At 36.3% G+C, this 14,674-nt stretch overlaps 1 protein-coding gene across 8 annotated transcripts in view; it reads right to left on the bottom strand.

The window, feature by feature from the left end:
* Positions 1-14,674, bottom strand: part of LOC129568478 (protein madd-4) — an 82,057-nt gene that overhangs the window by 17,853 nt on the left and 49,530 nt on the right. For 5 of the 8 annotated variants that reach the window (XM_055446418.1, XM_055446422.1, XM_055446419.1 and 2 more), the window contains exons 6-11: positions 11,820-11,964; positions 8,047-8,176; positions 7,152-7,254; positions 6,110-6,208; positions 1,568-2,191; positions 1,135-1,310 (exon numbers count right to left, since the gene is read on the bottom strand). In XM_055446418.1, the coding sequence (XP_055302393.1) occupies positions 1,135-1,310; positions 1,568-2,191; positions 6,110-6,208; positions 7,152-7,254; positions 8,047-8,176; positions 11,820-11,964 (1,277 nt within the window). The remainder of the gene's footprint in view (positions 1-1,134; positions 1,311-1,567; positions 2,192-6,109; positions 6,209-7,151; positions 7,255-8,046; positions 8,177-11,819; positions 11,965-14,674) is intronic. The other 3 variants (XM_055446424.1, XM_055446423.1, XM_055446425.1) reach the window with 1 other exon arrangement.

The raw sequence follows: 14,674 nt of genomic DNA on the forward strand, positions 1-14,674 counted from the left end.
TACATGAAAACCGTAAATTGTCATGAAGATAAAACCGCATCACACGAACCAAACAGAAGAGGAGAAAGGAGACGAATAGCGTTGAAAAAATGCTTTTTCGTTTGAAATTTAATAGTATGATCATGGTTCGGAAAATTTTTGCAATAAAATTGAATGCCAACATCCACCATTAAATATGCATGTTGGTGTTAAATATGCATCTCTCTCACATTCCATTGTTTAGCACTCGAAACAGACAACTGTTCCGCATAAGCACACACACACACACACACACACAGTCCATATAAACAATAATAATTATTGTCATTCTTAAAGTGAAAAAATTAATGTGCTTGTGTGTGTATGACTTTTTATCTCTCGTTTTTGTGTGTTGCGGCTTGGGTGTTTTGACGTGATGTGTGAGTGCACGGCTTTATTGCAATTCGTGTTCGAGTGTGCGGCTGTATTCTGAAGCTTATGTATGATAGCAAATCGAATAATAAATAATTCATAGTGCCATGTGGTAATTGCGAGCAGCCACTTATTGCTATTAAAGCTTATGCTTCGTGCCTTTTTCCTCGTGCACACTGCATACACACACCCATACCCATACACACGGCTAAGGTTAATCACAAATGCGCGCAAAATTTATCGCTACATGCATTTCACACGTGCAATTGTATACTCTCTTTTTTTTCCATTTGCAGTCGAGGCTGACTATGATTTTCATTTCAAAATACAACTGAATCACAGTTATAGTTACAAAAGTTACTGTAAAGCGCTTGCTCGTTTTCGCCCATTGTCATAAATCTAACAACCACTATATAGTATATACGGCCCAATTTATTCCAGTGTTTTTGCCATTTGATCATTTCCACGCTATCTCATTTTAAATAAATTACCCGAGTGACATTAATTTTTCTCATTGTGAATTCATAATTTTTGGTATTCGGAATAAACACAAAAATATAACGATTGCAAAAAAAATGGATATAAACTTTATGTTGATGGGGAAACTGTGTCATATTTTATCTACAACGGATGGTGAATTTTTAATTTTTCACTCCCGCAGTAATTGCTATTGTCTGGTAATCTATGGCACTGTTTATAGTTGATTGGAGATTAAATGGTTTTATCGATTATTGTGGTACTTACGTCGCTTCGCTTGGCATTTGTTGTACATTCTTCGAACGTTTATCGGTAAATCGTTCGGCTATCGGGGCTGGTTCTTCGTGATGCAATTGTGATCTGGTTAAATACGATGAACGATAGTATTGTCGATCTTCTCCATCGGCCATGGCTTGCTCATTGGATCCATTCTTATAGTCAGCCTGTGGATAATACAAACAAAAAATCCATTAAAAAATTGAACTAAATCAATTCAAATCAATCTTGTCTGTAATGAAGACAAGCTGCATTTAAAATATGAATAAAATTTACAAATATCAATTGTGATAATAATCCGAAAACGAAACCCCAGTAATTAGTCAAATTAGTAATTTTGGAACTCAAACAAAAACAAAAAACACATGCATGAAATTATGCAATCGAATTGAAAGACTGTACGGATGAATATCCTATAAAGTACCTCAGACTCGTTTATTTCTTCACTTTCGGCTCCAGCATCACTTTCAGAGCTAGCATTTTCCGTATTACTACCGGTATTATCTTTGACATTTTCGTTTATACTTTCAATACTGGTTTCGTATGCCATCTGGTCAACAATGACATCCTCCGAACTTTCGACATTATCAGTTTCCGAATTTGTATTTTCACCGTCGTTGTCAGTTGCAGTGCTGTCATTCTCATTTTCGTTCTCTTTCCCGTCCTCGTCATCGTGTTCATTGTCGTTTTCGCTCTCATTTTCAGTCGATGCATCCGTAATTCTATCCACTTCTTCATGGCTACTGCTGCCGATATTATCGTTAATTATCGTTGTGCATTCGATTCCAGTGGTGCATGATTGCGTTGCGATTGGTTTTAATTTCGGATCACAGTCAATCTGTTCATTTGAAAGTATTTGCATTGATTCGTCAATGAGCCGATTGCTTGGTGCATCCGATAATGATTCGATGTGGTCAGTTTTTTCATCGTTATTGTTACCATCAACATTCTGACTGTGAATATAACCGGTATGCGAGCCATTTGCCAAAGCCGGTAATACGCAATCGATTTTCCTGACCTGAATGCCCGTTCCACAGGAAACGGAACACTTGAAAACAGGAAGAGAACAAAGAAAATGCACATGCCAATCACACAATAAAAATATGTTACAGTTATTTCACTACGGTGCATAATCATTATTTGCAGAGCATTGAAGTTGCTGGCTATGTAGTGCTGCTGGTGAACAGATGTGTTTAACAGCAGCTATTGGTTGCGTGCATATTCGCTGTGACGCGCGTTCGTTCATCTCCCGATTCTCACACACAGTATTTGTCTCTTGCATTCACACGGAAAGAGAGAGAGAAGCACATACAACACACGAGATACATCGTAAACGACGCGCGCGTGCATGCACACACATAGCTGCCGTTCGTGTCTCGTGTATTTTATACGCTTCTCTTTCTGTTTCTGTGTGAATGCAAGAGACAAACACTGCGAATTTCGTCAAGTGTACCAACGAACGTCAAAGCAGAATTCAAATTCAACGGTTTTCAAATCAAACACTATGCAATCGAATGTTTCCAATGTTTTTGTATTTTGAATCAAGTGCAAAGGAGAAAAAGAACAAAGCTAATGAATGTTAAATTTATTTTTTTGGGTTCTGTTTTTATTTGTCTCATTTTTCATTTTTTCATCGCACTGTCGTTTTTATTTTTGAATCTTTAACAACGAAAACAAATGAAGCGATTGTATTGTAAACAAATGAAGTATTTATTTTTATGAAAATCATGAACAAATTTTATCGTTTAATTTAAAAACAACAGTGCGATGTAAAAATGAAGAATGAGACAAATAAAAACAGAACACAAAGAAAACAAATTGAGCATTAATTGGTTTGTTCATTTTCTCCTTTGAACTTGATTCAAAATACACAAGCATTGGAAACATTCGATTGAATAGTGTTTGATTTGAAAACCGTTGAATTTGAATTCTGCTTTGACGTTTGTTGGTACACTTGACAAAATTCGCAGTGTTTGTCTCTTGCATTCACACAGAAACAGAAAGAGAAGCGTATAAAACACACGAGACACGAACGGCAGCTATGTGTATGCATGCACGCGCGCGTCGCTTACGATGTATCTCGTGTGTTGTATGTGCTTCTCTTTCTCTTTCCGTGTGAATGCAAGAGACAAATACTGTGTGTGAGAATCGGGAGATGAACGAACGCGCGTCACAGCGAATATGCACGCAACCAAAAGCTGCTGTTAAACACATCTGTTCACCAGCAGCACTACATAGCCAGCAACTTCAATGCTCTGATTATTTGAATATGCATCGAACTACAGTTTGAGATGTAATTCAGTGAAAATGTTGGATTTTGCCAAATTCGTGTTTTGCACTGAAATTGCAGTAGGATTGCAATTGGAATAGGTGTTCAAATGAAAATTTAAATTCAGGAACATTGAAAACGTAGTTAAATTTTATGGAAAATTATTTGCTCAAAATTATTTTTCAAAAAAAGAAAAAAGGGGAAACGAATAGCTCTCAGGACATTTTTCCTCTGCACAATGTTGCAGCACTTGCATCTAATTCATATCTTTCTCTCGCAAACGATGGAAGTATTCTTTCTGAATCCAACAAAATAAAGTGTGGAATATGACTTTGTGCACTTTGTATGGAAAATCCTGAAGGCGATTTCTTTTATTAAACGTGATATGAAGATGGACTTCCAGCTTTCTTCTTTCATATATTTTAATCCCTTTTGAACCTTTAGATCGTTTCAGTCTGAAAAAAGACTCTATCTATTCTGAAGAGGAAAATAGCTAATTTTCCAATGAATGTGTTTGAATTATGAACGATAAGCTTCAAGAGGGAACAAAACAGGGATTTATTCGAACAAGCGAACGGTGATAAAAAGAGGTGCATATGCGAAGACTTAGCGGAACTTGAACTTCAAAGGGAATGGTTTCATGGTATTCACGCAGAAAAATGTTCTTGATGTGCATACTGTAATACACTCTACTTTTTTATCTTTGAATATATGATAATGACTCTATCTCATTGGGTAGTTGCTCTATTTTACATTCGTACGTTGATCACATTACAGTCTTTGCTTACGTTTTGTCACAGAACGATTTTCCCGTACGTTGAGCGAATTAACTCAAATTGAAAAGAGTTTCGTACAGAGAAATCGGCATCGGTACTAAAGAGTAACGAGAAAAACTGGTCCAAAACACATGGACGTGCATATTTCATGAACGCATCTACTACAACCTAAATTCAGTGGGCTCAAGCAAAAATACCAACTGTTTCAAACGATTGAGATATATGTGAATTGATGTTTGTGTATCAAATGTATCTGTTGTTATCTAGTGTGCTTGAACCTAGGGGCTTTTTACTCTTTTTCATATATGCGATTTGTACGGATAAACGCGCATAGATTGTGTGCCACAGTGAAGTGTGCCGAATTTTCCACATAGTCACGAATATTACGCATAGAAGCGAATACGCGTGCACATAATGACGCCACGATGCGATTTAAGACGTATCAACACAATGTCAACATTCTATTGTATCGTTCAGGTTCGTTCGAACAATATTTGACATCAACAATTTCTGCCTTTAATATTTATCAAATCTCTTGCTAATGAGATTGTTCTTATTTGATGAAAATTGAATTTAAATATAACACAAAATTAAAATATAATAGCAAAGAATAAGAATGAAAACGAAAATCAGAATGTTATAGTATACAAATATTGAAGTAAAACCGCCGATAGTTTTGGTAGATATAAAAATCATTGAAAAAATAAGTGCGACGATTCATTATACTTGGAAATAGCATCTGGATTATAAATAATAAAAAAATCCATATGTACAAATGATTGAAGTTAACAAAAATGATCAGCAAAAAATGTGAGCTGAAATAAGTACATATCAAAGTATTTCTTGAATTTTTACATGAAAAAAGTCGTTGCAATTTTGAATTCAAAATAGTCGATATTGTGGCGTGTGACCAATCAGAGAAGGAAAAATTTTAGTAGGATTCATGCGAAATTATTCGCAGTATGAATGGTCTATGTGCAGTATTCGGACATCGAATGTGTGCACTTCTAACGAATAGGCACCGCATAATCTAGGGGAATTTAACTCTTACGAGTTCAGCATGTTTTTTGCCAGTTTGCTTGATTCGCGGGAGTTCGACGCGTTCCTTGTACGTACTGACGCGCACGGTCACAAGTTTACACAAGTTTGTTTATGGTTTTGCGCGTTTTTCAAGTTGTTATTTGACAATTAAAACGCGTTTCAAGCTAAAAATCGGTTGTTTACGTGTATAAAGATTTTTCACATCCTTTCCAAAAGTTCAAAGATTTATATAATTATAAAATGGACAAAGGAAATATTTTTAAAGAGCTGGAGAAAGTGTTGAAGAAAAAGTTAATCCAGATATAATAAATGGAACGACTGATGTGTGCGCGTCGTCCAGCTACAAGTTTGCACACGAACTCGCGCGCGTTCGCGCATGTTGTTTTAATACGGAACTTGTCAACTGAGTGGAATCATGCAAGTTCTCTGGTGAATGTAACAATTTCGTGCGCGTTTATATCATTTTTTTACAAGTTTTCACGTAGTTAAATCCCCCTAGCGCATAATACGCATAGTACGAAGAAATCGGCACATACTATGAGTTGAAGCGCATATTCTTCGCATAAAACGAATTTTTTTCGAGTTAAATGCCCCTAGGCTTGAACATTCCACATCACGATCTGCATATTGTTCGTATGTCGGATGATAAGTGTCATACGCGTTCTATTTACCGAATGTAATGGTTATTATGTTTTGTGTTAACCAAAGTACGTTTGTTAGTTTAGTTTTAGTAGCTCAAGTGTAGTGGCAAAGTTATAGACAGAAAAAAATATACACCGAAATATCGGTGAAGCACACTACACATACACACCCATATGCTGTTATTCTACGAATGAATGAAAAAGGACTAGAGATGAAAGTGCAGAAACAAAACACTTACGCCAGACCATTCACGCGTAATCCACTTGGGGCAATCTTGCACATTGCACGGTTCAAACGTCGGTGGTTTGGCTGTGTCACGACAAGCATCATCTGGTAACTGTGTTCGCGTCAGATCCGGTGTTGTTGTTGGATTGGTGGAGTGTATGCGTTGTTTTGTCATCAATGTCAGCGCAGGCACAATGCACGAAGATAGATAGTTTTGCATTCAAAAGAGCCGAGGAAGCATGGCGAATATCACCAACGGCAGGGCAACAACAGCAATATACAAAAGCCAGAGAAGAGTGTAGAAAAAAAACAGAAAAATAAAGAAGGATGAAAATTATTTAGCTTTGCATTGTATTTATATATACATATATGCTTTATACCCTTTTTATTATTTTGTTTGGTCGAAAGCCATTGAAGAGAATAAGATAGAGAGAAAGTACAAATATAAAGGCGTACATAGAAAGAGAGAGAGAGAGAGAGAGAGAGAGAGAGAGAAACGAACCCTGGAGCAAACAATAATAGATGACAACAAATCGCCGTATATTTCTGTGTTTGCCATGTTTCGTCTTTGACTCTCATTGTTACTTTTAAATTTTCCGCGCGCACAAGCATAGTTTTTATTGTTTGTTTGTATTTACTTATTCCTCATCGTTTTGCTCCGATTCTTATTTTACTCTTCCATACATTCACCTTTATACTCTGATATCTTTCGATTTATTCCTCATTTTCTCTCTCTTTCCAAGAAGCATGATGCATTGTACAGAGCAGCCACTCTGATCGTCTGTACAAATAGATAGGAAACGTCAAACAAGAACAATAAAGCGGCACCTGGCGACTGGTTGGAGAAATAGAGAATCATGCACATAGTTTGCTGTAACAAGTATGCGTCTGTGTTAGTTCAAACGTTGTAACAAGTATGCGTCTGTGTTATTTCAAACGGTAAAAGTATGACACATTGCACTTAGTCCCCAGGTGCCGCTGTATTGTTTACTATTTTCATGATCAGAAAGGCTGGTACAGAGTTGATGCAATTGCAGTTTCGACTATATACGTACTTTGTTTTTGAGGCTATTGCTTTCTTCGATGCATACAACGGTTCGTTGCCTCGTCCCACGACCACAAGTTTTGCTGCACGAACTCCATTCGTCTGTTATCCACCTATAAAAATTTAGTTTAGATTTTGTAAGTTTTTTTTGTTCAAGTAAAGGCCTTTTTTATATTCAATTTTATTTGGTGCGCGCTCTATTTGGCTCTTTGTACGTTTTGTTCTTGTTGGATGGTAAATACATGAATGATGGTTTCAAATGCGTAACAAAGTTTCGCGTCCCTAATGCGCGTGCGCACACGTCTTGACTTTAATGTTCCCTTAGTAGTGTATTACGTACACTTTTTCTTGATTCAAATGGCTGTACCATGGATCAAATGTATAAAAGCAAAGATAACGTACTGTATATAATCTTATCACTTTCTTCTGAATACCACATCTTCAATTCGTAGCTTTATTCTGTTTGCATTGACTATTTATTTTAATACGGACAGATGGCCGCTGCCACTGCTATATATACTGAATTGTCTATAAATTTTTATTAAATGAGACCGAAGCTACACTTAAATCACCAGCACAAACGGACACCAGAATAACGAAATAAATATTATTTGCTAAACACAAACATTTCTTCAAACTCCTTCTCTTTCTCGTATGCTATCCATTCACTCACGTCTTTCGCTTTGGCACTGGCACAGATAAAATCACAAACAAATGCCACAACAAGCACATATAAAATCGGACAATCACGATGATGGGCAAGCGAATGAGTCTGTCGCATACCTTTTAAAATGAATCATTGAAGTGTTCGGTTTCGAAAAATTGCAAACGATTTTCACATAATTACGATAAATGCAAATAAATGTGAGTGTAATCGAAATTAATTAAGTGTGCATTTATCTTACTTTGGTGGACAACTGTGCGTGTTGCACTGTACAACGGCTGGCTCCGGTCGCATAACGGCATTACACAGAGATTCTTCAACTTCTTGACCTGTCATCCGGTTTCTACACAACGGTCGCGACATTTTGTACCCTGAAAAAACAAAAGCAAAACAATCAAGACAAATGGTCTTTAGCCAACCACAAATTTGACATTAAAATCCAAGTACTTGAAAACAGAAGAAAAAATTTAAATTAAATGTTGACCACAGAGCTTAATGGAAGTGAAAATGGATTTTGGATTGACAATGCTAATAACAAATCTTCAATAAAACATGCAATAAATTTGTAATCCCAGAATTAGATCGATAGATTTAACTTATGGGGCCGTAATGGCAGTGATTCGTTACTAAATGTAGCAAATCACATCATTACCATAATAAAATTGCCAGCCTCTCAATTGATGAATACGTAAACATTACATTTATCCTAATGGCATTCTAATAAATTCAGCAGCTGAATGCTCGCATTTACCGTCGAATGTGGTTGCTGTATTAAACCCGAAAACACTGAAATCCAACAGTTCAAGTATCTTCAATGTCATGATAAATGGCAAAAGCATTTTCGAAGGAGGCAAAACATTATCGAAATGGATAAGCAAGCTTTGATATGAACTGATTGTCTGTCAATGAACACTGGCCCGAGAAATTCGGGATTTTTGGTGGAAAATTGTGTCAGAATCAAGTCTGCGGGTCATAAAAACTGATTTAGATATACTTCAGTTATATACGCCTGGAACAATTCAGCTCTTGAATTTAAACTTTAATTTAATAGGGTAACACGAAAGTCTTGGGAAAAGAGTATTTTGATAAGTTCACGTATCATTTTCACCATTGTAAATACAAAGTTTGACGCTATGGAATGAAAATGACCCTTTCTAATAATTGGTCGATGATTTTGTTGAACTGTTGTCGATTTTTTACATAAATTTACGGCAGGCCACCTCGTATATGATATATATCATCATAAATTTTGCTTTGATGCTTATATTGTTTTGACTATTACATTCATGAGCCTGTGGTTAGAATTAGCCGTGTGCCTTTCCGTACTACATACATATATCAATATGCAATCGAGAAAATCTAATCTAATATGCAATTTGAATAAATTGACAATTCGATATTTTGATATGCATGTCATAATATGGTAATTACGAGTCAGTTTTCGTTATGCTTTTGGGGATTTTGAATAAAAAGGCAAATGTGTGGAATAGCTCAACAAGCATATCAAATAATAATGTGAGAGTTCGACTCATACCTCCGGTTTCGTTCAGTATTTTTAGTCGCTACTTTATGACATTGTCGAAATATGTTACGACTGCGAAGACAAGCGCATGCCAGCCAGAAAAAAAATGTACAGAAAATATTGTTCAACTTTAAAAGGTATATTGGCACACTCAAGAATATTTGCATACACTTAATTTGATATAAGCAATTTGGAGGAAAAAATTATAGTCAAACTTATTTTTCGCATACAATGATAATATACATATTTTGTAATATATATGGAAAGGACTCATAAATACTCTTTTATGTGGAGCCGATATTCATGTGCTTCAATTTTTTTTGTTCAGTTCCCATCATTTTGGCCCGCTTGCAAAGTTTGACGCTCGCTCTCAGTCGTTGTAATGACACATGTGTATATTGTATATGTATTAATGTCTCCGCATCGAGGCGTAACAGTGCATGACGAGATAGAAACAGAAACGTAGTCTTGTGACGAAAATGATGTGAATGTGTATGTGCGAAGCGCTACTAAGCAATAATCCCATGATTTATATTCAAATGTCGTTTAAACATTTTCGATCAAACAACTTAGTCCTTGCCGCCGTTCGATTGAACCGTCGGAGTAACGACAATAAATATATATTGGCTCATTTTTTGTCTTTTTCTTTTTGTTTTTACTTTCAAATTTGTGTGCTAACTCGCATAATCGATTACTATCATTGTTGCGCTTTGTGCTTGTCGTGATGATTCATTCACTCGCGTGCTTGCTCCTGTTTCCATTCTTTTTTTTGTTTTTGTTCGTCACAGTTCCCTTTGGCAAAAGAATTACTTAAAAAAAAAATACTTAGAAATTATTTCGCTATTGTTCCGTCTTTCATTGGTTGAGATGTTGTTGCTGCCACCATCACTCTTACTAATATTAGTTTCGCTGCTTTGCATGCGAGACAAGTAGTACACTTGTGTTTTTGTTTCGCCAAGTATTCGAGATTGAAAATAAGCTTTCTGGTTTTTATCTTCCTTTTGTTGGGGCACGATGAGTGCTTTCACCAAGTGCACGGCGGGCAGATTGATGAAAAATAGACGAAAGAGAAAGGAAATAAAACAACAACAACAACAACAATAAGGTTTGACTCCGTGGCTGTGAATACACTCCGTGGCGATGAGTTCAAGCCATGGATTTAGTGATGTACTTTTAGCAACAGAATATGAGTCATGCTCATGACTATCGTCTGTGCAGTGATAGTGTCAAAAACAACAGGCAGATACAAGAACGTCACGTCGCTTGTTTGCATACACATTTAACACGATGAAAAAAAGAAACGAAGCCCGAGCTGTTGGTGGCTTCGGTTCGTATTCAAAATACTATCTTTAGTCAGCCTACACCCTATATACATATACTTGTTTATGACCGACCGTTGTTACGACTGAGTTTGAATGTTTCTGCTCTTTGTTAGCATAACGACGAATTAAGATTTACAAGGAGGAAAAAGATCAGCATCGAGTCAGTTGTGAAAGTAAGCCAAGGAAAAAGTTAACAATACTTTTTCCCCGCTTAATATTCACATTTATTTCTTATGCGACGATTTTTTCATCGTCGTCGTCGTCGATTCGTTGTACTTTTACCGTTTAACTTTGTAACAATCTTTTATGCAAATGAAATACACCACAAAATCTCATGAATTTGAATTTGTATTTGTATTTGTTTTTGCCTGTTTGGTTGTGTGATGTTTTCTTGTTGGAAAATTGCACATCTCTTTCGGACTCGTTGATTTCGATGGCTTTACGTGTCGCTGTCGTTTCAATCGTTCTTGCTTTCCTCTTAAACACACAATAAATTTTCATGAGATTATATTTGACAAGTTTGTATACATAACAAATAAATGATAAATTGATATGTTACAGAACAGGCTGCTACAAAACGCTTTCCGTTTCTCATACGCATCACACGCGCACCATTGAACCAAACGAATTTTCATTTCCTTCGTTTCGACTTTTTCAGTGTTGATGTATTACCTGAGTACCTGAAAGTTTGTTATCAATTTGGAAATAGTAATTAAATGATGGTAAAACGAAAAATTCGATTTCATCTCAATAAAAGCCATTGCTTTAATGAATATATCGATGAGAAAAAGAAATCAGCGTTAGCATTTACAAAAGCCAACTCATTCAAAAGTCACAATAGCATAAGTTTCTTTTCTCGTCCTATTGAGAAATAAAGAAAACGGGACATACAATGCTTGTATACTTAAGCTTTCCACCCGGGAAAATTCTTTTCGTTCATCCTGTGATTTTGTTCAGGACAATTCAGTTATTCATTCGATTTTATGCGCATCAAGCCGTTTTATGAGCATAACATTTTTCCTATACAATTTTGCTTCGGTCATTGAACATAACTTGAATTTATGTAATGCCTATTCTGCAATCGAGAATCCATTTTATGGCCGAGAAAATTCCACTTTTAAATTCGTTTCGCGTATTCAAACTCCCATAAAATGTGCGTATTTTACTTACCTCCACCACAAGTAACCGAACATAGAGACATTGGAGCCATGTCCCACTGATACATTGGTTGTGAGCATGTCGATCCATTACCACCGCACACTCCACATGCATCCACTTTTTTCGACGAACCGATCCGCAAATCGCATCCGACACGCTGAAAATAAAGAGCAAAAATGAATTACAAACACAATTTAAATGGCATTTGCTGCAATGTAAACGCAAAAACATGTGAAAGATGTATTTCACATAATGACGTGTGCGGTCAGTGTTGGAACAGTGAAAAAAATCCCCATCACATAAATATCATTTGATTAATCAGAAGCCAATTTGAATCAATAAACTATGTTGACGTGTTTGGCTGTAAGTACTCATTTTGACTGCTACCAACCCCTGTCTCGCCGAAAATTCCAATCTCGGTGTTGTGACAACAACGAGAGAGCGAGAAAAAATTACCATGCTAGTTGACTAATTGAATATCGCACAACTTTTTTCCAATCAACCAACCGCAACCAACCAACGGACCAAATGTCCACAAATTGATGTCGAAGAAACAAAAACAAAAATAAATAAATAAAATGTGAATTTATTATTTATGCTTGTTTGTTCAAGTTTTTATCAATTGTTGTGGCGGAGAACTGAATATGCGTGAGAATTTTTGCTATTGAAACAAACACCCATTTAAGCACAAGACGAAAAGTCCGCCGCAATCGATTTATATCCAATAAAATTTAATCCGATTTCATCTTATGGAAACGTTGATTGTGGAAAACGAGCCAAATAAAATCCATTGATTGAGTCGATTTTATGGACACACCATACGAAAATGTAATTAATCACATCCACAGCATCGGACTCGAATTGTTTGCACAAATTTAACCAGATTTGCGCCGAAAAAAGCCAAAAGGAGACAACATTCATTGAATGGTTTTTTCGTTGCTTTTGTCAATGTCGCTTCAATTGTCACGCAACAATACTCAATTTGAATTACGGAATTAATGCTAGTTACAATGGTCACGTGAAATAAGAATTTCAACTGAATCGTATTTATATAATGGCACAAACACCGAACCGTTACTTGACAACCAAACTTGAATTGGAACGAATAGTTTTCAGTGAGTCTCATGAAGTTCATACGAAAAAAAATTGAGCCTGCCCCAAGCGAGAAAGGCGAAAAACGTTCGTCGTGAGTTGGTTTAAAAATATTCACCTGTAGTATGTTACTTCCGAAAGATTTTTTGAGTGATTTTCCAGATCAATTGACACTCCCTTAAAGAAGAGAATAACGCATCAGTGTAATGCCAATTCTTTGTTGAATAAATTCCAAAATTAAAGGCGATTATCATCAAATGCAGTGTGATCGTCTTCTAAGCATACTAAATCATTTAGTGGGTCAGACTGTCAACCTACTATCCGAGAGTTGAGCCTGTCAGTAGTATTTGTTGTTGTAATTTGTTAGTTCGAACTCTCACCGCTTGCATGTACAATGCAAATCAGATGCGTTTTTTGGGGCGCCACTTTTGTGAAGCTTGTATTAGACTCAATCTACGCTTCTATCTGACCACAATGATAGCCAAAATTGCGTGAATTAGCTATGCGTCGTCGTTTTTCCTGTCTTTTGTCTACCCATAAATTGGCACTTGGAGTACAATGTCGTTAGCAAAATGGCCCTTATGTTCGTTATCGTATGCATAGAATCCATTGAAAAAACTATTGAAATTGCTGTCTTAAGATTATTTAGTGTCTTTCGGCTCTTGTTCTTGAATTCCCAATGCGATTGTGAGGATTCATTGCTTGGTGTGGTTTGAAATCTTAGTGGATTACTTGGTAAACTTAGTCACATTTTTCTTCTGCGTGAATCGATTCTAAAGGGATATTGCAACTTTTTTGACCAGAAAAAACGCCATCTTACGTCGTGCCCGTAAATTATTTTACTGTACATTTAGATGGTAGAGCTTGAACAAAAGTTCGACACTATGCATAAACTTGGAAAGAGCTTGATAAACTTGATGAAATACATATATTTTATGGTCACTGCAATGATCGATTCAAATGTATAAGTGAGTGTGTATGAGTGTGCAGCCGAATTTGGTAGCGTCATTAGCATTCCGTGCCGTTCGACACGAGTCAAAAACAGGGGGTGTGAAAGAAAAGTTCGCCGTTGCTCGTTTTTATTTGTCAATAGGTTTTATGTGTGTTTCCAGCTAAAATTTTATTTTCACCTTTTCTACTATGCAATACTCGTTCAGTTTACTTTTTTTTGTTCTCTCACTCAACTTCTACTTGTTCTTCTAGTAGACTTGTTCTTTTTTCTCTGGTGGTGTGCAACTTTTGAAACCGGAAAATAATAGACGAATCGACGAAATTGGCCCGACGCGACAAATTCGAAAAGCGTATTTTATTCACGGTTTAGTGGAGAGAATCAATGAAATGAAATCGATGTGCATGAGAATGGTGCGGTGATTGCCCGATGGTGCAAAACAAACTACATTCTTGTGTCCAGATGGAAATCTAGAATTCGACACTCTTTTCATTACTTTTCCGGTCGATATTAAGGAAAGTTTTGAGTTTTGAAACTTTTTTTTCTCGTTCTCTTTTGGTCGTTGTTTTTCATTGCTCGTTCATTTCGCTTACGGTAAAGACAGAAAAGAGAGCAAGAAGAAAAAACACGGGATGTATGAACCGAAAAGGTATAGGGAATCTAATTTCGAAGCCATTCAAGAACAATAATTCCTTTTCGCTTCAGTGTGACAACAATGAAAGCGAAAAAGTTTCCGCTTTTTTATAAAACCTTTATTCCCCATTTGTAATACCATAAGCATGATTTACAATTTAAATTTGCATGGCTTTTTGTACCTTGGTGTGTG

The sequence above is a fragment of the Sitodiplosis mosellana genome, unplaced genomic scaffold (assembly GCF_009176505.1).
Source record: "Sitodiplosis mosellana isolate CC-2019 unplaced genomic scaffold, AAFC_SMos_1.0 Smas_scaffold_19, whole genome shotgun sequence".
NCBI lineage: Eukaryota > Metazoa > Arthropoda > Insecta > Diptera > Cecidomyiidae > Sitodiplosis > Sitodiplosis mosellana.